General features: G+C 46.9%; 2 protein-coding genes across 2 annotated transcripts in view; one reads left to right on the top strand and one right to left on the bottom strand.

Annotated features, from left to right (window-relative positions):
* LOC138512993 (proto-oncogene Mas-like) overlaps positions 1–10,899 on the top strand; it is a 69,660-nt gene extending 58,761 nt beyond the window's left edge. The window contains exon 2 of the mRNA XM_069627708.1: positions 9,644–10,899. Coding sequence (XP_069483809.1) covers positions 9,666–10,622 — 957 coding nt within the window. The 5' untranslated portion in view covers positions 9,644–9,665 and the 3' untranslated portion in view covers positions 10,623–10,899. The remainder of the gene's footprint in view (positions 1–9,643) is intronic.
* PNLDC1 (PARN like ribonuclease domain containing exonuclease 1) overlaps positions 1–24,792 on the bottom strand; it is a 1,498,562-nt gene that overhangs the window by 89,214 nt on the left and 1,384,556 nt on the right. The window lies entirely within an intron of this gene.

Consider the following 24,792-nt stretch of genomic DNA (forward strand, 5'->3'; position numbering starts at 1 on the left):
AAAACTGAATTGGCAGTGTCAGAATTTAAGTTTGCAAACTGTTAACCCGTCGATCTTCACACCATGAATTCAGCCTGCTACCTGATGTTCAAGGTTAAGCAGTATTGGCTCTCTGCATCCTTCCTACACACAGAATGTGTGCCAACAACTCCTAGAGCTAATTGAATTAATGTTTTAAATTGTGGCCTTATATCTCACAGTAGGTTTCCTCCTGACGAGAGGCCCTTCGTATAAGATACCTCAGCAGCAGAATTCCACCAAATGCAAGCATCTTTTTGTAAAATGCATTTGACAAGCCCTACTATCCTGACACCATTTAATGAAGTGCATCCTCACAAGCCTGTGCAGTAATTCTTTAAGCCATACTTAGAAACAAGAATTGGAAACAGCCAACAGTTTTGGCTTTTTGTGTAGGCCTGGGAGACGCATTTTCGAGTCACACCTATAATATTACCAACTGGTCATAAGATAGTGCTATTACAAGCAGGCCCGGACTGACCCACTGGGACACCGGGACTTCCCCGGTAGGCCTCAGGGACCTAGGGCCTCTTTTTCTTTGTGGAAGGATATATAAATTCAATACTAACATAATGATTCATTGAGGACAGTCGGTTGAAGCCTGGGTGGTTCGCTGCCTGCCTGCCTTTCTGATTCTAGCAGTTCCACCTGTAGCTCACGCTTGCTCCTTGTGTGGGGGCACTGCCAGGGCATCACTCCACGTGCCTTGGTGTGCACGCATGCGCAGGTGAAGCCCTGCCACCCCATTCTAACCTGCCAGTGCTCCAGCAACGACGGAGTGAAAGATGCCGCCTGCATCCATTTCAGTTCCACAAAATGGTATGTGCGCTGGCTGGGGGCGGCTTGCACCATGTAATGTATTGTGCAAAAGATTAATATTAGACAAAACGTGCACTGCAAGCCCACGGGCGTCCCATCGATCTCTCTGGCTCTGCCTAGCCTTTGGTTCCAGTCCTCTAGGTATTCATGCCCAGGCTATAGGCCAGTCCGAGACTGCTCACAAGGAAATTGGTGCTTTCGTGGTGGGGGCGCTGAATGCTGAGCAGTTAGCCTCTGGTGTCAAAAACTGGCTTAAAGAACCAGGCCAGTGAGCATGGAGGAGGAGGCAGGTCTAGGTCTGAGGATTTCAAAAGCTGCTGAAACCTGTCATGACGAACATTTTAGGTTTCGTTGCTGTGACACTTTGAGTAGTGGCAGAAAATAATGCCCTGTGCTATGAAATGATAGTGGGACCGCAATAGAGTCCTGCTGTCATTAGCAACTTCTGGACTGCCATGCCAGTGCTGGGGGTGTCCTGAGCATGTTTAGGGTCTGGCACTGGGGGACGGATGGGGGCACTTCTGGCATGGGAAGAGAACCCAGAGCAGGTGAATTGCTATAGAGCAGGTGCTGAATAGAGATGCTGGGCAAAACAAGCAATTTGAAGTAAAGCCTTATGCAGCCGGTGCTCCGACTAATGAATGTTTCCCCTTTGTGGGCTGCTAAGTAGCAGTGAATGCGAAAAATGTGTCGCTATGTTTTGGGATAGCTGCGGGCTCCATTGGCAGCCTTCAAACAATACCGAGGGGAGAGGGGCAGAGGGGAGGGAGAGGGGGAGCAGCGCAAAGCATTGACATATAGGGGAGTTCTTGAGGGGATAAACCGAAGAAAAGAGAGGGAGAGAGAGGGGCGGGGTTGGGGAGAGGAGTGATAGTAGACAAATGGGACTTGTAAGCGATGGGCGGGAAAGGAGGAAGAGACGAATGGAAAATGAAAAGTGGCGCAGAGTGAAAGAGGGAAACGGCGGAAAGAGAGAGGTCAAGATGGCGGCGAGTAGGAGTGATAGAACGAGACAAGGCAGTGGGAAAGGAAGAGAGGATATGGGGGAAGCAGGAGGACGAGTGAGAGGATATGGGGGAAGCGGGAGTACGAGTGGTTATGGTAGGGAAGAAAAGGGATATGGATGGCAAAAGGACCCAATGCCCGTTCATGAAGCAATGCAAGCAAGTCATTGTACAAAAGTACTGATACATTCGCAGAGCTCTCACAATGCACCTCTTACCTGGACTATATGATTCACTGGTCGTAGGACTGATACGCCCACACAACTCCCACAATGCACCTCTATCCTGAATTTTAACATGCACATTTAAGGCTGCTCCCATAATTCTCACCTTTCCCATATATCGCGGAGGCATCCATACATTCCATAATTCACCTTTCCCATATATCGCGGAGGCATCCATACATTCCATAATTCACCTTTCCCTTACATCGCTGAGGCATAATAATTCATAATTTGCCTCTGCCTTGATTGCCGTGTGACCAGTAGAGGGATTTATAGAGCTCCCATAGTTCGCCTTCATCTTGATTTGTTATACCCCAGAGGCATTATAGGAGCTCTTACCATTCACTGCTACCTTGATTTCCATTGCGCCCTGATTTCCAGTCACATAGTGCATTGACAGAGATTTAATAATTCCCCAGCAGCTTCACTTGCAGTGTGTCCTGGTATCCCAGTAGATACATTCATATATGTCATAAAATACACGCATGCACTTATATCAAACTTGCATCATGGACTGAATACAAGTACCGAGCCACCATGCTCCCTTTCCTGACCCACACTGCTAGGGCACCTCCATTACTCACAATGCACCTATATATACCCTGACCCGCAGTGCACCTTTAACCCAGAGCTGAAACCTCCACAGAACCATCACAGCACACCCTGGCTCGCATTGTGCACCAGCATCTCAGCACTTTCATAGTCAGAGTATCCTTAAACATCTCATGTTCCAGTCCCAGGAATGCAGGGCTGGACTGGCCTATAGGGAACTCTGGAGATTTCCCGGTAGGTCTTTTCACCCTCGGCCTCTTATGTGGTCACCTATTTTATTTCCACTTTTCCCCATAGAAAAAGGGTTGGGCTTGCTAAAAATTTGAATATTGGGGCCTCTTTGAAAATTACTTCCAGGGCCTCTTTTGGTTCCCAGTCCACCCCTGATTACAAGGGCATATTATGGCAGTGCCTGGCAAATGCCTATACAAGAGAAAACTCGGTTTGCTTTTTTAACCTTAATCCAGTGCAAGGAACAGATGTAAGAACACACTTATTGCTTAATAATCAAGTGACCGAAGGAACACTTGATTAAGACTATTTTATTAGACCAGGAGCTTGTTTAACTGCTCTTTTGCTGCAATTAAGCCATTGCCTTTCAGAAGGCTTCTCAGAAAGCAAAGAGCTAGATTTAAAGGGATACTATGGGGATGTGTTTTGGGCAGAGACGGGCAAGTAGTAGATGGGAATGTCGATAGGGACAAGCATAGCCGAGGGCGGTCAATGGGTTGGTAAATAACCACACAACAAACACAGGCTATGTGCCCCTCATCACTTCTAATCTCTTGCATATCTTCAAATCCTATAACAATAGTTTCATCTTATAGGCAGTGCTTTCAACGCCTCTAATAGCCAAAACTAAAAATAATGTTCTTTTGAGAAGGTGCACTGATTGATATGGTTTGAAATGACCAGGAATTTCTAGTGTTGGATCATAGGGGCATCTTTAGAACAACTTGTTGAGCCAATGATGTTGGTTCTCAGTGTCCAGAGAGAGGGATGGCATTGTGGAAGAAGAACCAGCTTGCTGGTATCCTTAGGCTGCATAGTTTTGGCTGGTGTGTTAGTTACATACACCTAACAAAGCTGTGCCGTTTTGGCTCATGTGTGGTTCTTTACCAGCAGCCAATGACGCTAAATAGTTTAGCTTCATAGGAGAAGGTTTAACACCGGAGTCAGGCAATGTGTTGCCTCCTTCAGGAAAGCCAAAACGATTGGATTTGTCAATATTCGTTTTAATGGTTTCCTGGCATGCAGTCACACTCCAGCGGTTGTCCAGGTAAACAGAGGCAACATTGAAAGATTCACCATCATTGAGTATCGCTGGGAGACGCTGGTCACCAAGAGCACAGGCGCAGACTATGACAACATACGGACTGCTGCCCCCGTTTTCTATGAGGGGCAGCAGTCTCATTTTGCCCATGTGGGGATTCTGAAGTATTCGTATGGAGCAACCAAAAAAGACAACAAAACAAAAACTGATAGCATGCCGTGCTCTTCTAAATCACTGGGTGCCGCGTGGCTTCTGGCTCCTTTCCTGCTGGGTCTCACAATTAGTCAAGTGTTAGCATGCATCTTGCAAAATTAGCAACTGCTACTCGCTTCCACCTCATGAATGGACCACCTGAGTCTTGTATCTTTGGGGAGTTGTGCGGACAGACCAAAGCGGTTTGGCGGGCATGGAATCCTCAAGCAAAATGCTACAAAGACTGTAAACGTATGGTATTTTCCAATTTCTGTGACAAAATGTGCTGTGAAATGTGTAGTTTCAACTTGGGGGATGGTTGAGACTCCCTTGCTTTACCCAGTGTGGGAGTTTCTGTCCCTGTAAAAAAATCAAAAGGTTGCCACCCAAATCATCCGTGAAGACCTGCACTCCAACCTTGATTCCCACGCCCCCTGTGTCCTCCTCCTACTTGATCTCTCTTCTGCTTTTGACACGGTCAACCATGCCATCCTGCTCAACCGTCTCTGTGGTAACCTGGGTATCACCGATCAGGCCCTGGCTTGGCTGACCTCCTTTCTCTCTGATCGACCCTCCCAAGTCCAACTTGGGCACTTCCTCTCCTCTATCTCTACCTGTGGTGTTCCCCAGGGGCCTTACCTCTTTCCCTGGCTGTTCAACCAATACCTGCACTTCTTGACCACCGCATTGTCGCTCTCTGCCCCAACTTTCAGTGCTATGCAGATGACACTCCACTCATTTTCAGGCTCCCTTCTGCCACCTCTTCTCCTGCTCTCATCCCTGACTGTCTGTCCGCCATCCACAAGTGGTGTGCCGGCAATGATATCTGCCATAATGCCAGTAAGACCAAGATTCTCTTAATTGGCACACCTGCTCCCTCCTTTCCTGTCACTCTCTGGCCGGCCTCTCCTCGCCCTCTTCTTACTCCCACCTGTGAGGGTAAAAACCTCAGGTTCATCTTCGACTCCACACTTTTCTTCTCTCCTCACATCTCTGACGTCTCTAAAAAGTCACACTACCAGCTGCACCTCTTCGGTGGTATTCTTTCTTTCCTCTCCTTCCCCCAGAAGCTCAAAGTCTCTAGAGCTCTGGTTCTCTCCAGGCTGGACTACTGCAACAGCCTCTTTCTAAATCTGCCCCCCTCTACTCTCCGCCCTCTGAAACTCATCCAAAACAGGACTGCAAGACTTGTCCTTGGCCTTAAGCCCAAGGGTCGTATCTCTCCAGGACTAAAATCTCTGCACTGGCTCCCAGTGGCGACGAGGATAAAGTTCAAGACCCTCTGCATTGTCCAAAAGGCGTTCTGAGGCCTGGTGCCTCAATACCTACAACTCTCTCTGCCTAAATATCTTCCTTCTCAAGCTCTTCGCTCATCTGCCTCCAACTCCCTCAGGGTTAGTTGCTTCTCCAAGTAGTGGGTTGGTGGTAGATCTTTCTTCTGCTGGGGCCTCCCTCTGGAACAGCCTCCCTGCCTCTCTGAAACTTGAAGAGAACCATCTCCAGTTCCGGAAGCACCTCAAGACCTTCCTCTTTGCTTCTGCTTTCTTTCCTCCTCTCCGCCTACTGATCTCCGGCTGAATCTAAAACTGCACTTGTTACCTGGCTACCCTCTGATCTCAGGCCCAGGTCTCCTCCCCACCAGATGCACACCTGCACTGACCCCCTGGCAAGTGTTGCATTCGGTGACTGTTTCTGTATCCCTACAGTCCCTATTAGCACTAGACACCTGATGTCTGTACTTACCCATGCACTTGCCACCTGCTGGACGCACTTTTATTTATTATTGTCTTTATTTATTTTACTGTTATCCTATGTACTGCACTGCACCTTTCCCCCGTACTTTTTCCCCCTCACCCCCCCTGCACTTGTGCGCTCTCAATGTCACCTGGCCTATTAAGATCGTTGTCTCTGTTTCCCCTCCCTTGCCTCGTTGCACCTTGAAACTCTTGTGTATAGGCGCGTTATAAATGCCATTTCATATCATGGCTAGGCAGGTGATTAGCCCATAGTGTAAACATAATGCATGGTCCACTGTATATTTGCAGTTTAAACGTGGTGAAACCGATTTAATTTCATTAGAATGTTCTGCAAAGCGCCACATTAATGAAACATTGGACTACTTAATTATGTCTTACTGATTCTTGGACCTCAAATGGTGGGATCAGACATTGCAGTGAACCGTGTTATTCGCCGCATGGCGAGCCCAGCCGCTGCCCCTTCCCATTCTGCCGCATCGTCTTGGGGCAAGCTCTGGAGCTGACCATCTAGCAGTAACAGCAGGTAGAATGATGTGTGATCTACAGGGTCTCTGAAAAAACAAAAACGTCTTGATTTCTCACTTCATAAAAGCAAGTCTTGGTAAAGCTTCTCAGTGTCGTTCCTGCAAGTTAAACACATCTGTGACCATCAGAAGGCTGCTTCTTATTCTGCCATGTGTTGTCTGTGGCAGCCCAAACCATGTGGCATGCGGGGGATTAGTGGTGCAGTACATATAAAGTGGGATTTAGAATTGCTCTTTACATGTGTTTGTTTCCAGTGCACTATTTAGCATGCAGAAATATACACACAACATGCAATGCGGTAGTATGAAGTTCCTAGTCCGCTTGATCACCTTAATCATGCACTATATTTGTACAGACAACAGGTAGCTATTCTCCGGAAGTAGATTTACAGAGCGTTTTAAATGTCTTTCATCAGCATCTCCTTTTGGGTTAAGCACTTTAGAATTATGAAGTGCTGCAGTGAATGCTAAAAAGAAAGTGACGGATTAAAATACTTCCTCCTGAAAAAAGTTTGCAAGAAATCACATGAACTGAAACATGTCGAGGCATACTACCAGGGATTAGATCTACTGGTCTATGTATTTGGGTCGTCATTGACCGATATTTTTTCCTCCTGTATATACTACATCAATGTGTCAATAGGAGTTTTGTACCTAGTCTATTGAATGACTAGAGATGAATTGTTACAATTTGATTGTGAGTATTTAGTTTGGTGTCACTTGCACTTTATTTTTACTAGGTTTTAACATCTGTATGTTTTTTATGATATTTTTTAATAATTATTAATAAAAGCTGTATTTTGTGATAATATTTGGTCCCTGCTGACTACTTATTCTCTACCTTGTGCTATTGTATTTTGTCTCTATAATCCCTTCTTGAAGGTAGAGGTTCCTTTTACTACCCTACGGAGTAATTGTTTTTTGAAGGATTTCCTTCTAATATATTATGAAGCCATTCTTGGTTTACATCAAGAGTGAGCCAAAATTAAAACATAAGAGTAGTCACAGATGGCGTCTAGAATAGCCAAATCCTTGTGGATGGTTCAAGGGTTTTTATTGGTAGAATGATTCAAAATGTGACGTGTGAATTAAAAGTAGAACACTAAGGGCCATGCCTCTCTCTCCTTCTGTAGGCTTCCCACATCCCTAGCCAGGCTTCCTCATTTCCCAGGTGGCCTAAAGGCTTCTATCGGACACCCTCTGGAATTTTCTTAGGGGGAACGCATTCTAAGAACTCCTCTGGATTTAGTTTTCATCAAACAATAAAACTCAATCCAGTGGGCTGGATCGGGTGGTAACGGCCTCGGGTGCGAGAGCATTAATGATGAGCCCCGGTGCCGTTACCACCCAATCCGGCAACCCACATAAGGTCTTATTGCAAGTAGCACCCCGAGTTTTCAATCCAAAAACCCATGGCATTGACAGCAATGTATTTTGTTTGAATGAACGGGACAGTCTTGCAGCTTCCCAGTCATTCAAACAAAATACTTACCTAAGATGGTGGCCATGGAGATGGAAGCAATTTCCATGGCAGACACATACACGGAGTGGCAGCGTCCCTGCCACTGAAGGAATCAGGTAAGTGCAGTAGAGGAAGGAAGGGACCGGAGAGGAGGGTGGTGGCGAGATGATGAAGCAGGTGAGCAGCCTTCACGTTGCTTGGAATGCGGGCTCTGATCATGGGATTCAGCCCATGATCTGCGCAACCTGATTGACAGACTTCTCTGTCCCAGGTGCTAATAAGATCTGGTGGCTTTCAAGTTCCCAGTTCATCTCACTTGACATTTTTGCACCCTTGCATTCCTGTCCCAGATGTTCCTTTCCTCACTTTTCTCCTTTTCTCCACTCAATCCTTCCCACTCCTATACACACCTCTCCAGCCTACCTCATTATGACTTTACAATGATCACACAATCCCCTAGACATTCTTTTCCTCTCAGCACCGTAACCCTCCAATCTCCTCTCCCTCCTACTCCCCACTCGCCCCTCTTCTCACACTCGGTACTGTCTTATCCCCTCTCCTCTACTTTCCGCTTCCCTCTCTTCTCTCACCTATCCTTTACTCTGCCGTATTTTACCCTCCCCTCTACTCTCCTCCCTTCCTCTCACACCATTTTCAATCCCTGTCAACACCCTGACTCCCACTCATCTTTCTACTGTCGCTCTAATCCCCACCCACACCTTCCAACATGCACTCTCAAACACAGGTACCATTCTCTCTCACCACACCTGTCACACTGTGCACCAGTCTCTTCTCGGCGCTCTGCTCCACTATCCTTCCCATCCTTCCTCTTCCTGGTGTTTTGGTCCACCTCCACTCTACCTGATATCACCCAAACAACCCACACTCCTCCGGTCTTCCGCTGGGATTTTTACCTGTTTTCTGTGGTGGTCTTTCCCTCCCTTTCCCATTGGCAGGTTGAGTGTGCTGTGGGGCCAGTATGATCTTGCGCGTACCCCCTGGGTAGTCCCACAGCTGTGGGAAGCTTTAAAATCCCTTATTAGCCCCACCCGCTCTTTGTTCATAGCGTTTTGCGTTGGACTTTCTGCTGTGGATTCCGGTGACCATGTCACCATTGTAGAGAAGCTGTGATTTTTGTTTCACTGGGGAAACGTTTTTCAGGACTCTTGCTGCTGTTTCCATCTTTTGCATTGAGTCAGCAAACTTTTATCCTTGAGCGCGATGACTACCATACGTGGCAGTCCTTCCTGGTACATGGAGTCCTTAAATGAGAGAAAAAGAACTCTGGCCAGAATAAGATACTTCAAGCATTGGGTGATTGACAGTGGTACCTTCCACCTGTAACAAGGCACACAAAGTGAGGGGCACAGATTGAGGCCCTCCCAACTGCCTCACCCCACTCTATGAAAGGACTGCCTCTGATGAAAACCCTGGTTGGCCTCCTCGTCCAGATTGAGGAGGGTGCTTGACCCGGTAACAGTGTGTGAAAACAAATATCACCAATCAAGTACGTAACATCCCAATGGTTGCATCTCATTCAGCTTTACCATCAGTGGGAGAGCAGTATAGCATGTTGACCGCCTCGTACTTTGTTTAAGAGATGTCTGTAATGTAACATGCAGCAAGACGTCAGCAGGATTTAGAAACTACATCGATAAAAAAAGCAGTATCAATGGGATTGAATACTTTGCACATGCAATATTCAAAATATTGTTTTCAAGTAGTTTATTGTAAGTTTCCTGTATGTGTTAGAATATCCCCCACCCTCCAAAAAAAAGATTTGGAAAAGGGGTACTTATACCATTGTCTCTTTTGTAGATCACCAAGGAAACACGGCGCCATGGCAATATCATGCCATTTCATTTTGCCATTCCCAGGCAACACAACAATGCCCAACTCTACAGAAGACGACAACTTCCTGGGGAGCTTGAGTGAACAATGGGAAGTCTTTTACTGGACGAACGCTATCATTTCTCTACTGGGCTGCATGGAAAACGGGGTGGTCATTTGGCTTCTGGGTTTCCGTATCAAGAGGAACCCGTTCAGCATCTACATCCTGAATCTCGCGGTTGCAGACTTCTCCTTCCTCCTCTGTAGTTTTTGTTTGAGTATTTTTAACCTTGCAGAAGATGAATTTTATACCCCAAGCACATACCAGGTAATGGAGCTGACACAGATTCTCTCCGCCTTTGGATACAACACAGGACTCTATCTCCTAACGGCCATCAGCGTGGAGCGGTGCCTAGCAGTCCTCGTCCCCATCTGGTACAAGTGTTGTCGTTCCAAACACCAGTCCCCCATTGTGTGCGGTCTGATCTGGGTCCTCTCCTTCCTGGTCACCCCAATGGAGACTATCACTGATACCCTCTGTCCGGCAGTGTATTTAGCCAGCAATATTGTCCACTGTTCGGTGTTCATTCCCCTCATGGTCCTGTCCAGCTCTTTTTTGGTTGTGAAGCTCCGGAAAACCACTCTCCGATGTCCTTCCTCACAGCTGTATTTGGTCATAATCTCCAGCGTTGTTCTCTTTCTCTTCTGTGCAATGCCATGTCGAATCTTGTATGTTTTTATGACAATTTATTATACGGATTTGCTTTACATGTTGTACCCCATAGCTATTCTTCTATCCTCCCTGAACAGCAGTATAAACCCCCTCATTTACTTGTTTGTGGGCAGCCGGAAGGAGACGCGGTTCAGGGACTCCATCAAAGTCGTCCTCACCAGGGCACTAGTGGACGATGTTGGTTCAGACCACCAAGCAGTCAGCACCTCTGACTCGCACAACACAGCATGTTGAAAGTGAAGAGTAACATTAAGGCAACACACCAGGAGTTGGGTTGTCAGAAACTTCTGGAAGCTCCTGTATCTTTGGTCTCATGTAAAAAGGTCAAACCGATTTTGAACTCTTGACTTATCACCTGTATGCAATCCTTTCAGCGTGAGGTCAGTGTTGGCATGGAAGTTCAAGGTAAAGTTAATTTCACAATAAACTGACATCCTTCGAATGTAGGGACAGGCATAATTAGAAATAGACGAAATAGGACATGCTTCCATTTATTTTTAAATAAAATAAATAAAACTAAAAACGTGCAGGCACTTTTCATCTTTGAAAATGGAAAACAGATATTGGGAGTGGTTTTCCAGACTGTCTTCTATTCTGCCAGAAGAATGGAAGGGAGACGCTGGCAAGCATTTTAAATAATTGCTGATGGACTACTGATTGGCAGAGAAGGAGCTGAAAGTAGTTAGGGAAGCAAAGGAGTAAAACATAAGGGACCTCACTGTAGAAGCAGGCACCAGGCTAGGTGAAGATATACATATACTCATTATCATCTGAGGAATAGCTTCCCAAGACAGGACACGCAGATCTTCCCCTCCTGCTACGAAAAAGACGCGTGGCTTCAGGTACTAAATTCTACGGCAAATGGAGGTAGCGTCAAACAGCATAACTGCAATGAACAGAACATGAGCACCCAATTTACCACCACCAGAAACTTAAGAACATTTATAGCCTACGTCAGCAGAAGGACACCTTGGTGGGAGCATTAACGGCTTCTTCAATTGTTAGCAGTAGTTAGCCATGGTCAAAACCTTCAGGGAGAGACACATCTTCTTTTATGTTCACAAAGGAGGTATTCTGAGACGATGCAAGTAACGCCGTGGCGTGCAGTTCTTAATGTAATGGAAATATGGTTGCAAGAGGGTAGAATACGAGACCTGTGGCAAAAAGGTAAACTGTCAGGCGATATTTCAATGTGGAAGTGATGGCAACCATTTGGAACGGGTTATCTCTTGTCTATGACAAAATGTGTGAACATGGTGGTGGAGGCAGGATGGTATCTGAGCACATCAGTCTCTGGGCACTTGTATTACATAGAAGATTGCTGCAGCATTATAGACTGTTTGAATATCTGCAGTGGTTGATAGTTCAGTGGCATAATGTATACATGCACCCACAGAGTCCACCGTTAGAGGTGTTCATAAAGAGACGCCGCAAAGTCATATATGAGAAAGGTGGCAGAAGTGGGTATTTTGTGCAACCACAAATATGAGTGCCGTATAAAGTTACAAGCTGACAATAATTCGCTTATTTTACCCTATAATGTATTTGTTGTTGTACTAAATGCAACTTATCTTGACTCAGGTACAGCAAAGCTTGTTTACTACATGAAGTTACAGAGAAATCCAGTTACTCTGCTGTTAGGGTGTAACACAAGGGGACACCAATCCATCCTCAGGCATCCGCAGCTCAGGTTTACACTTGTGGAACCATACACGCATCACATTCCTCCAAAATTCTCTGCTCTGCCACTTGTCACATGAAGCAACATTCCAAAAGCTGGCCCGCAGGACCAGTGAGACAACTACAACCACATACTTACACTCCTGTCACTCACACCAGGTATAACACAACCTCCCGGTCTTTGATCCCACACAGACACTCTTACACTGGGGAAGGAGTAGTAATGGACAAGCTTAATCCATGCGCTCAGCAGGGAGAGCAAACAAATATACACCCGCCCCTGCCTGGTAGACAGCCATGCTCGAATACTTCCAGCCAAACCCAAGGACTCCCAGGCTGAAGAGCAGACAAAACTAAAAAGGCCTCAAGATGTGAGAACTCAGCGGGAATCTCTAAGCAGCACTACACTTCGAGGGCAGAGCAACCTTTGCTTACACGCATGGCTGGGCCTACAATGACCAAAACAGGCAAGCCACACCTACCATCAATTATACGGAAATAGTGGGATCATTAACCAACACCCTACTGAGAGGAGGCTAACCAACGAAGGACAGAAGACATTTTCACATAGGGATCCCAACGAATACCCAAACGCACAAGGCAACCCACTGCTAAATACATGTCCAGACTTGCCACGGCTGGCTAAGGTCTGCCGCACATGCCCACACATAGTGACAGAATGCAGGGAAACCATTGCACACTTACAATAGTCTTGCCGTGCATTGTGACAATAACATCAGTAATCTCGGAATCACAGAAACACAATATAGCCACCTGGGATGCGCACATCTCCAAGACAATCCTGTTGTGACATCAGCAAGAGCACTGTGGCTCTTGCCAAAGTCACATGTCAGGACCAAGTGTGTAGACACGTGGCCCGCTCTAATAAAAGAGCTGAGAGGTATCCCGCTCAGCAGTTACAGTAACCAACTGAAGCCGTGTCTGTGTCCTTGCTGCGCCCATAGGCCCATTGAGCCGCAAGGACTGCTGCTGCTGTTCTAGAATGGAAGGACCCCTGCCAAGGGCAGAAGACAGAGGAGCAACCTGCCTCTCTGGACACTCGATACAGGCACTCCTGTCTGGGGTAGAGGTGCACTGCCTCAAACAAGGCACTCCCATCAGAGGGAGAGGGGCACTGCCTCAAGCAAGGCACTCTCGTCAGGGGGAGAGGTGCGCTGCCTCAAGCAAGGCACTCCAATCACGGGGAGAGGTGCGCTGCCTAAAGCAGCTGCTGCCTGGGGTAGAGACCTAGGGGGAGAAGAACAGACCATGTCGCTACAGTGACTGAACACTCCTGCCTGGGGGAGAAGAAGCCACCACCGTGACCCTGCCTATCCTTGGGGAGAAAGTACAAGGAGCAGGTCATGCATCAGGGTACGTCCCCAACACTCAATGGGAGAATGGCGGTGCAGCAAGAACCACTGCCGCCGCATTGGCTATACCCCAGAGCCCACAACAGTGACCTCCAGCCTGGAAGGAAGCCAGCAGATGGAGCAACTTGGATCGCTGCCTATCCTGCACCCAAGCACCATGAATCCCTGCCAAGATACGATATATTTATGTAGCGCCTCTACACAAGGTGTTTCAAAGCGCTTCAAGGCAAGGAGGGCACAAGGGAAAATACAATTACATTCTTAGAGGCCATGAACAGTAAGGATGTGAAATTAACTATCATACTCGGCCTGACCACATTTCAGATAGTGCAAGAGCTAAGACATAGATAAGGAAGGGTGGGGAAGAGGTGGAAGGAAATGGAAACAGACAGGTGACTACCGTACTAGGCCTGACAACATTTCTGGTAGAACCAGAGAAAACAAAAAGTGAGGGAGAGGGGTGCAGAAAGGGAGGGGAGGACCAAAACAAGCGACTGTCGTTACTGACTGTCTGACTGCTTACATTTCAGATGATGCTGGAGTGGGGGGAGGGGCAAGTAAGGGGAGGGGGGAGGAGACAGACGAGGTTGCTATCATACTAGGTCCAGGGACAATTCTGATAGAGTAAGTGCATAGAAGAAAGTAAGGGGAGGAGGGGAGGACATAGGAAAAGTGAGAAAGAGGAGGAGAGAACAGGGAGTAAGCAGTCAAAAAGAGTTGAGAAGCAAGCGGTGATAGCGAATAAAATTGAAGAAGTCAGTAGTAACACATAGGGCCTCATTACACGGTAGGCGCTAAGGGATTACCGGCACCGGTAAGGTCACCGGTGCCGGTAATCCCTTAGCGCCCTACTACAAGGTCCCTCAGCGGGTCCCGTCCTTAAAGCCTGGTCTGACCAGGCGTTAAGGACGGGACCCGCTGAGGGACTTCAGAGCTAATAACACTACCGCAAATTGCGGTACCGTTATTAGCTCCTTCCCCATTCCCATTATGCCGTATGGGAGCTCAAATGGGAATGGGGAATGGTATTCGGAATGGGGATTTACCGGGTCCTCCAGGGTCGGAATGACCCGGTAAGTCCCCATACCGCCTACCCAGACCCGGTATGCGGTAAGGGATTAGCCATGCCGCTAATAGTGGCATGGTTACCTCCTACCGTGTAATGAGGCCCATAATGTTGCAAGCCTGTATTCAAGATGAAGATGGGAACAGCATGATTCAGGGCCACCATGAGAAAGGATGAGGCACCGTGAATCAATGAAGCCAATAAAAGTCAAATCCAGTATTGGCCATAAGATGGTGATGGTGAAACCAGAATGTATCAGGACAGACTCCTGCAGAAGTAGGGTGGGGGGAGGGGTCGGGCAGCAGGGTAGAAGAATCAAGCAAAACAGGCAACATCTGTGTGCGAGAAGGGGAGAGGGCTCAAGGGAACATCACAGGGGGATGAGGTGGGGACCAGAGAGGTGGGGATGGCCAGTGGGGACAGAGGGAGTAAAAACATGTTGGTGCGTGATAACCTGCTGTCTGAGCAGGGGTTCGGGCCCTGGATCCTCCTGGTCTGAACAGGTCCAAACAGGAATTGTCCTTTTCTTTGTCTGCATTTTGCTTCGGACGCCCGGGTGAAAGATGCCCTTGATCTAAGAGTTGAGAGCAGGAAGGAAGAGGCTGGGCTAAGAAGGTGGACAGGGCTTAGGCCAGGTGACCAAGATCCACTTGCACTTGCTCCCCATCTGCATAGGAAAAGAGGCTGGAGGGGTCCTTAAGTAGGGGAAAAAAGAGCGGCAAACAGGAAGGCACCAGGTGGGCGGGGCTTGCTAAGTGGTGAAAAGAGCGGCAATCAGGAAGGCACCAGGTGGGCAGGTCTTAGGCCAAGTGACCAAGATTCACTTGCACCTGTTCTCCATCTGCAAAGGAAAAGAGGCTGCAGGGGTCCTTAAGTAGGGAAAAAAGAGCAGCAACCAGGAAGGCACAAGGTGGGCGGGGCTTGCCATGTGGGGAAAAAGTTGCTACCAGGTAGGCACCCGGTGACTAAGATCCACTTGCACCTGTTCCACAACTGCAAAGGAAAAGAGACTGGAGGGCTCCTTAAGTAGGGCAATAGAGCGGCAACTAGGAAAGCACCTGCTGGAATGAGCGCTGCTCACCCTGGCAAGGGTGCTTGTGCGGTCAGGCAGAAAGTAAGCATGAAAGTGAGCCTGGACCAAACAGGCTGCTGTCAGCCCCTGCCTGCGAGAGAAGAATGGCGCAGCAACAACCAATAGCACCAGGTCTTCAGGCAAGCCACCACAGTGACTCTGCCTATCCTTGTGGCCAGAGGGAAAGGACCACCAGCACAAGAAGAGCAGTGCGGCAAGCTCAGCCGCCGCAGTGGCTGTACACCAGAGCCCACCACAGTGACCTCCTGCATGGGGAAGACAAGTGCTTGTGCGACCAGGCAAGAAACGAGCCAGAAATAACTCCTGCCTGGGGGAGCCTGTTCACAGCGCGACTCTTCCCGCTGCCGTATCAACGCAAGTTCAATCTGACAAGCAGAGGGAAGACCTGAGCACTGCACAGCCCGATCACAGCACGTGCCAATTCCTGCAGCAGGAAACCTCAACATGGTGGGACTGCCACCAAGGCGTTAGCAAGGAAGAACGCCTGCATGATGGGGGAATCCAGGTGCGGCCCTGCCCACTGCTGTTCAACTGTTCCTAACCTGGTCAGGGACGCAATGAGTGTCCTCCCTCTGCCCCTATCCGCATGGGGGTCAGGGGACCTGAAAGACTCCAGATCACGGTCTGCTGCACGGTACAAAGACCACCCAGGCCCGCTGGAGGACCATCCTACAGCATATAGGCCGGAGACTTGCTGGCAAGATGACAGCCAATGTGGCCCTCAGTTCCCCCGGGTGCAGTTTTGCTGGCTAGTGGAGCGCACTTCACCTTGGGCAAATAGACAAATAGGGACTACCCCTTGATAATCTGCCGATGTGGCCCCGATATACCCGGTGCGGCTTTTCCAGCCAGTGGGGCGATCCACACTTCCATATTGGACTAATAAAGCTTTTAAGAACCAAGCTCCAAAGGCATGTCACCCACCAATGTATATATGTGCATATGAATATTTCCTAAGGACACACAAGCTCAGAGTGAGTGTTGTGATAAACGCCATCTTGTTGCATCATTCGTCTTTATCCTTGGTATGGGATGTTGTGACGCCAGCACAAGCACTGTGGCTTGCGCCAAAGTCACATGTCAGGGCCACATGTTTAGAGACGTGGCCCACTCTAATAAAAGAACGAGTAACCCACTGAAGCGGCGTCAGTGTCCTCCATGGCATGCTGCGCCAAGTGCGGGCCATGGACCCATTGGACCGCTCCACCAGGAGGGACACTGTCACAATGGCGGGGACTGGCACCTCTGGTCCCCCACAACAAACGCTGTGCGACCGAATTGGTGAAGACACCCCTATAACATCAGGTGGTTTCCTGATTCAAGCATCAAAGGGGACCTGTGCCCGGCCTGCACTCTGCTAGGGAACATCAATGAATAGGAAAGAAGAGTAGAACTATAGTGCACTGATGCACTCACTGTCCGGCAATAATCAGTAACTACCAGTTCTAAAAGAATAGCTTAGGATTCACAGAATACACATACGTTCACTAAAAACCATACATGAAATTTCATGGATCAACAGAATATCAGAAACTAACTAAACAACAAATCAGCAGCTCACATTGCGCACATTGTGAAAGGTCATAATTCGACTACAGATACGTCATGCAAAGCGACTTAAACCACATGACCAATGCAGAAGTCAAACGCAAACATCATAAGCCAATTTCTAACCCATTTTTACATTTAAAGGCATCCAACTCTGTAACTACTCCCTAGAGACGTGAGTGAGCACCCACAAAAGCAATAAACAAATGTACATTTATATAGCAACTCTGTATAATGTACCCGACATAAAAGGAGAAGCAGAGCCGCAACACATATGTCATCATATAGAAAAGACAATGGCGCAAACATCTAATACCTATGACCCCAAACTACGCTAATGCAGACACTCAAAGGGGAAACCCTAACCTAGAACATGATGCCACGGCCCAGTTATCACCAATGCACAAAACAAACGACCATGCCTCACAAATCCCGACAGAACCAATTCAATCCCCAAAAAAGACTCTGCCCCCGCCCCCCTAACATAATATCAGAAGTATGTTATTCTTGCAAAGTCTGAAAACATTGGCAGGAGGTGCTGGAGCGATAATGGATTTCCACTGAGAGCAGTAGAACGTAGATCCTTCTCACACTGATATTTATATCATGACAGCAGCTCGCTGAAAGAAGGGGAAAGTAGGCAAGACGAGGAAATCCGAATGTCCATGCAGGCCACGCCATTCGGCTCTTCATCATGGAGTAAAATGGCATCTTTGAACTTTTCACTGAAGACACCAGCACAATCCTTTTTTTCCCCCCGAGGTTCGTGTAGTAAGTACATGGTCCTTTTTAGTTTGGGCTATTAGGTTTACACGTGTGCCAATTGTAAGCCGAAACTATTGCATTCGAGTAAATATACAGAAATGGCACATGAGGAGGGGCACACAGCTTGTAGGTTGTTGCTCAGTTGTTTGCCCACTCATGATCATGCTAATTCCTATGGACAGTCTCACCCGACCCTGCCCCTTCCCGCCCAAAACACCTCCTCATGGGATGTCTGAGCTCCCTTTCAACAAGCCTTGCCATCAAACGTTGCACTTGAAGTGCCTGCCAGTGTATTTTCAAAGCAGTCTTATGTTATTGTTATTGTTATTTTGCATTTATATAGCGCCTTATATACCATTGGTATGGTCTGAAGGCGCTGGTAGGTTGAACGCCCTTGGGAACCGAAGTTCAGGTCAGTAGAGAGAGTAGAGGGAGTCCAAAAGTGCGCGTGTGCACCAGGTATGTGTGCAGCTGGTGCGGAAATCGAGTGGTAGCTGCTTCTTAGCTGTAGGTGTGGTGGTTGAGCGGTCACGAGTATGTGTTCGCTCTGGTCGGTTTTACCCAGAACGAGTGTGGCTGCGTTAGGCCTGAGGAGAACGCCTGGCTGGGGGGTGTGAAACCAGCAATGATTATTTAGAGTGATGTGGAGTAAGCGGGAGAATGTAGATATGAGAACAGTTATACCGAATGGTGTCGTAGTATCTCTGTGTTCTAGATGAGTGGTGGTATAAGGGGGAGAGTAAGCGTGGGGTGTGGTATGATGTATGTTTTCAAGTGTTTCATTCATTCCAAAGCATATTAAGTATCGTCCGTTGCACATATTTGTCCGTTCCTCATACTCGTCCGCTCCACACATTCGTCCAGTCATTATCATCGTCTAGTTCACACCCTCGTCCAGTCGGCACACTCGTCCAGTCCGCACGCTTTCTTTGGTGCGATTGGTGTGAGAGAGGGTAGGGGGGTCAGAGGGGGAGACAGAGGCAGCTTTGGTTCTCGCTAGGGCTAGGCGCGCAGTTTTTAGGGAGGGGAAAGGGTGCGGTTGGGGGAGAGGTGGCAGGGGTATGATGGCAAGGCGGGGGGGGTGGGCGATTGCAGGGTGGGGTGTGGTAGTGGGGGGAGCGGGCACGGGCAGTGCTGGTGGGTCGGCAGTGGGGTTCAGGAGATGAGTGTTCTTGGGTTTCTGATGGGCACTGGTGGAGTTGGTGCGCTCGTGATTGGTGTGAGGTTGATTTGGGAGGGTTTTCTGATTGTAGTTCTAGGGTCAGTGACTCACACTTATAGGTACACTTCTGGGCTCAACTAGTCAAGGACTAATTGGTGCTTCTAAGCAATTGGATATACTTCTAAGTGCAACTTGGTACGGTTCTAAATGCAATTGGTTACACTTTCTTAATGCAGTTGGGTATACTACTGAGTTGAGCAACTTTCAGAGAGGCTAATGGGCGCAACTTCAACTGTAGTTGGATATACTTCTAAATGCAGGTGGGAACAGTCCTAAATTCAACTTTCTCAGAGAGGGTATTGGGTGCAATTTCTAAATGAAATTGGGTACACTTCTAAATGTTGGTGGGAACAATTCTAAATTCAACTTTCTCAGAGAGGGTGCAGGGTACAGTTCTAGATGCAGGTAGGAACAATTCTTAATTCAACTTTCTCAGAGAGGCTAATTGGGCGCAGCTTCTAATTAAGATTGGGTATAATTCTAATGCAGGTGGGAACAATTCTGAATTCAACTTTCACAGAGAGGGTGCAGGTACAGTTCTAGCTGCAGGTAGGAACAATTCTTAATTCAACTTTCTCAGAGAGGCTATTGGGTGCAACTTTCAAGTGTAACTGGGTACACTTCTAAATGCAGGTGGGAACAGTTCTAAATTCAGTTTTCAGATAAGCTATTGGGTGCAGCTTCTAAATGCAATTGGGTACACTCCTAAAATGCTGTTGGATACACTTCTAATTGCAAGAGGGAACAATTCTAATTCAACTTTCTCAGAGAGGCTATTGGGCGTAACTTCTAAGTAAGATTGGGTATACTTCTAATGCAGGTGGGAACAACTCTAAAATCAACTTTCACAGAGAGGCTATTGGGTGCAAAACTTTCAGGTGCAACTGGGTACACTTCTAAATGCAAGTGGGGACAGTTCTAAATTCAGCTTTCACAGAGAGGCTATTGGGTGCAGCTTCTGAATGCAATTGGGTACACTTCTAAATGCCGTTGGGTACACTTCTACATGCAAGAGGGAACAATTCTAATTCAACTTTCTCAGAGAAGCTATCCGGCGCAACTTCCAACTGCAGTTGGGCACACTTCTAAATGCAGGTGGGAACAATTCTAATGCAGGTGGGGACACTTCTAAATTCAACTTTCACAGAGAGGCTAATAGGGGGCAGCTTCTAAATGCAAACAATTCTAACGCATCTTTCTCAGAGGGCTATCCGGCGTACTTCTAAATGCGATTGGGAACAGTTCTAGATTCAATTTCGTAGAGAGGTTGTTAGAGATTCCATCTAAGTGTGGCTTATGCTAGCAATCATTAGTTGACGTTATACTGCGGGCCATTGAAATGTAGGTTAGAGTATCTAAAAAGTCTAAACAGGACTCACTGGCTTTCTACCTAGCTTTGGTCAGATCTACTCCTAAACCTTCCATTAGGGCAGGCCTACTCTGCTAAACAGGCTTTCAATAACCAACTTGATTTTCACCTCTGCCAAGCACCATTAGATCATTTATTCCCACTCCTGGATCAATGCAGAGCGTCACCATATCAAAATGGACCCCCACTTGCATAAATATGGCTCCTGGCACGTTACAACACCCTCTTTGATCTTGCTACCACTGGATACATGTAGTTAACTTACATAATGACACCCTCCCTTTCACCCAGTAAAACCTCTGCTCTACTCCCCATGGCAGGCTGGCCATCCTCTTTTATCTATCACCTTTTTCTTCTCAGTCACCAACCTTGCCCTAGGTTTCCCCTAAAGAGTTCTAAGACCCCGATATCCGTGTGTGCTCTGCCTTCACCCTTACCACCTACCTCTTCACCCCTTCTCACCTCTACTCAGGACTCCCTTGACCGCACCGGCCCAAACATCTCCCAAGGGGACTTCCATTTTCCAGACAGCTTGTGGAATGAGCAGATAAGGTGCCGAGGAAGGGTTGGCTGTCACTTATTGCATTTCTAACCTGCGCCCATTTTCCTTCCCTCTTGAATCTCTCCACTGTGATCTTACCAGCCGGCTTCCAAATAGTCACCATTCTACACATTCTCAAGACGCCATCAGCTGATCAAATAGACCTGTCAACTATGGTCGTCTTTCTCCTGGACAGCCTTCAAAATCTGGTTGATCATTTTTCTGTCTCCTGGAACATGGTTACTTCCACTCCCCTGAAGACACCTGGGTTAAATTGGCCATAGCTAAACACACGCACCATTTCCAGGAAAATGTTTAACATTCAATAAATGAAGAGTAATCTAAAATTACTTAATTAACAATTCCAGGAAGCAATCCAGACAGCTTAATTCACAATGGCTGTGACATGTTCGGTGGATGGCCCCTTTATGAAACAAGTAAAACTATACATACAACAATGTACATTTCAATCTCAAGTGCAACGTTAAAATTACCAAATGTGTATTAATGACTTAATTGTAGCAGTAAACCCACTACTGGTGTAATAAAAATGTCTTAACCAGGTCTGCGCCTTCAGCCACTCGATTTATAAACACTCGGCATGTCCTTCACTGTAGTCCGGTTAAAAACAAGCATTGGCAAAGCCAACAGTTTTGGCTTGTGTATAAGTATTACGCATTTGCCAGGCACTGCTATTGGATGCCCTGGTACTCGCACCATTTTGCACCCGCTACCATCAATGACCAATTAATACCAGTATGGCAGGGCCTGGCAAGTGCCTTTCCTATGCTGACACAAAAGCAACTTTTTTTGGTTCGACATCGGAGATATCCAGCGATAACCTATCTGAGCATAGCACAAAGGTTACCAGTGCCACCACCTATATAGCACACATGCCAACTTCTGTTATGCACTTTTAGGTATATTTCATACATCATCACAAATACCTGGCACTTGGGAAGTACAGGTCTCCTCCTACATTCATAATCCCAGTTGCCACTAAGCCTGGCACACACTTTGGGCATCTGACCACATCCCAAAGCTTCACTGACTTAGAAAAGTAATCTCCGTTCAGTTGTAATAAGGGTGCTGTGTATATTGCTCTGCCCCCACTGCAAACGTGTTCATCATAGCAGCGTAGGCTGAACTGTTCTAGACTCCTTCAACTAATGAAATACCACAGAGACAGTAGAACACCTCTGGCAGTACCCTTACCTTAGCATAACTCTTTGCAAGATAGCTGTCTACACTTTAAGGCGTTCAAGTCCAGGCAGCAGTTGTAGTCAAAATCACATCTCCACAGACCTAAACTGACACAAACTGTCAATGTATGTGCCGCACAGAGCCTCTAGAGTCCTAATTTATGTTTGAAAGATCAAAGAACCACCTTTCCTGAGGTGAGGATGGATGGACACCAAGTTGGGGAAGTGAGTGTCTCGCTTGGCTGTGCCCTCCGCTCACCCCACCACAGCACACCTAGGGTTGATGGTAAGACACTCATCACCAGTGTTGTACTAAATGCAACTTCTCCTAACTCAGGGCCAGCAGGCAGAGGAAAGCTTCTTCATTACATTAAATTACAGGAAATTCCAGTTACTCTTGGGTTAAGATTACACAATGAGAGAGATCCACCGGTCCATGCTCAGGCACTCGCAGCTCAGGTCTATCTGACACTATTAGAACCATAAACACATCACAGTCACATACCATTCTCTGAGCTGTCACTCATTCACAATCACCAACATTTTACAAGCAGGCATGGAGGACCAGTGAAACCACCACATACTTGCACCCTAGTCTCACTCAACCCAGGTATAACAATGTTTGTTCTAGAATCCTTGCATGGTGCAATTAGGTTATCCCATGTAGAGATCGATGCTGGGGTGCATACCGTTCAAAACTCCCCTGGAGAAGGAAAATAAACGAGGATAGCCCAAAATTCCTAGAATGTCAATTTTCCACAAATGTATAGCACTCCAGTTCACCCATTGGGCCTTCGATTTTTAAGAAAAACACTTATTTTCAGATTTTCTAGTTTCAGACTGTAAGCAAAAGCAGGTTGTAGATAATCGTTCAAGGACTTTCACAAACGTCAGAGTATGTAAAAATAGGCATGCCTGCCATTATTTTTACAGGGTGGTCCAAGGGAAAAAACATTTTTTGGCCATTCGATTCAGCAGGATTTCGAGGTTTGCAGTTTCCAGATCTGCCTATAGTTTCCACTCCAAATGCGTGATAGATGAGGAGATCATGCAATACTAATGTAAATAAAGTCTCCCTCAATTACTTTACACAAAGTAAAGTGTTGCAAAGTATCATGGGAGCAGGCATAACCAGATGAGAAACTGAAAACGTTTTAGGCGACAGGGTAGTAATAGGACCGTTTTCTTGGGCTTCACATTTACTTTGATCAACAATAAAATCCCTCACTCTGGGATGAGGTCTTCAACTTTCACCATTTCCTCAAATTGCCAGTTACCTTAAGATGCCATTTACAACCCAAAGTGATCTATTAGATGCCAGCCTGAATATTTTGCACAGGGATATGTACGTTTGTGATATCCCTAGAAGGGGAAAGACTCTCCCCTTTCTAGGGATAATATGTCTATGCTTTATGCAGGGGCACAGTTATAACCATTTTGCGCAAACCTTTGGTGCTACAAAAATCAAAAAGGAACTTCAGTCCCTAGAGCAGAGAAGCAGCCATCCTATCTATGATAGTGGCACGGGATCCCTGAAACACAAAATGCCCATATGAGATGGGGGCCCATATATATAAATATATTCACCAACAAAAACATTGTTAAAGGGACGTTATGGTTAAGTGGCACTAGCAAAAACCTATGACATTCACTGGAAAAATGTTGCTACAGCGACATTATAGTTACAGGTAAAATTGAAACCCCCCCCGAAATTCGACAGTTATGGTAAGCTAAGCAACCATAACTCGTGTCACCAGTGTGCACTGCAAGGACTAACACCCACGATATCAAAAATGCCATCACAAATCTCATTCATGACATCACTGATGTTATCACATGTCTTGCACAAGCTATGGAACCCAAAAGCAATGCTCCATATTGCACTAACACAACGTGTACATTACCTAAAGCGGCCACTCGACATTCTGCAAACAAATGGTCGAAAGTACAGAGAGGGACACCGCACCACAAAGCCTCCACTTCGTCCAAATTCAAATTTCCATTAAGGCCTCTTTCCACAGCATACTGGAGCAGATCCAGCACAAAGCGATCACCCACTATGAAAACCGTGCGTCTCGCCATCTCTGCCAGCCTCACTACACACAGTAATGAAACAAAATATGGCTGCACTTTCCTGTGACGCACACTCTAACCACCTGATTGGACAATTGCAACAATCTTATTTCCATTGGCCAGCATGTTCAGTTGCGCAGAATGTAGCACGTGTGCCTCGCAAAGTATCGTGAGAGCTGCGACCCAGTAAATCATGAACAGTCCTTCTTCCCTTTCCACTATCCTTTTCCCACCACGCCCTTATTAGATATTGCTAAGTACTCGCACACGCATACACCAATGCCGTCCAAGACTTCAGCATCTTACAATGTCAGTTCTCCACAAAACTTCATATGTACCATTACAAAATCATCCAGCACGTGTGCTGTCATTGGGAAGCAGGTCCAGTGAAAAGTTCAGTGAAACATTCTAGGAATTATACATGCACATTCATCCACATAAGCATCCATCATCACAAAATAAAGGTATGACT

This window comes from Ambystoma mexicanum, chromosome 12 (assembly GCF_040938575.1).
Source record: "Ambystoma mexicanum isolate Mex_15411 chromosome 12, UKY_AmexF1_1, whole genome shotgun sequence".
Lineage (NCBI taxonomy): Eukaryota > Metazoa > Chordata > Amphibia > Caudata > Ambystomatidae > Ambystoma > Ambystoma mexicanum.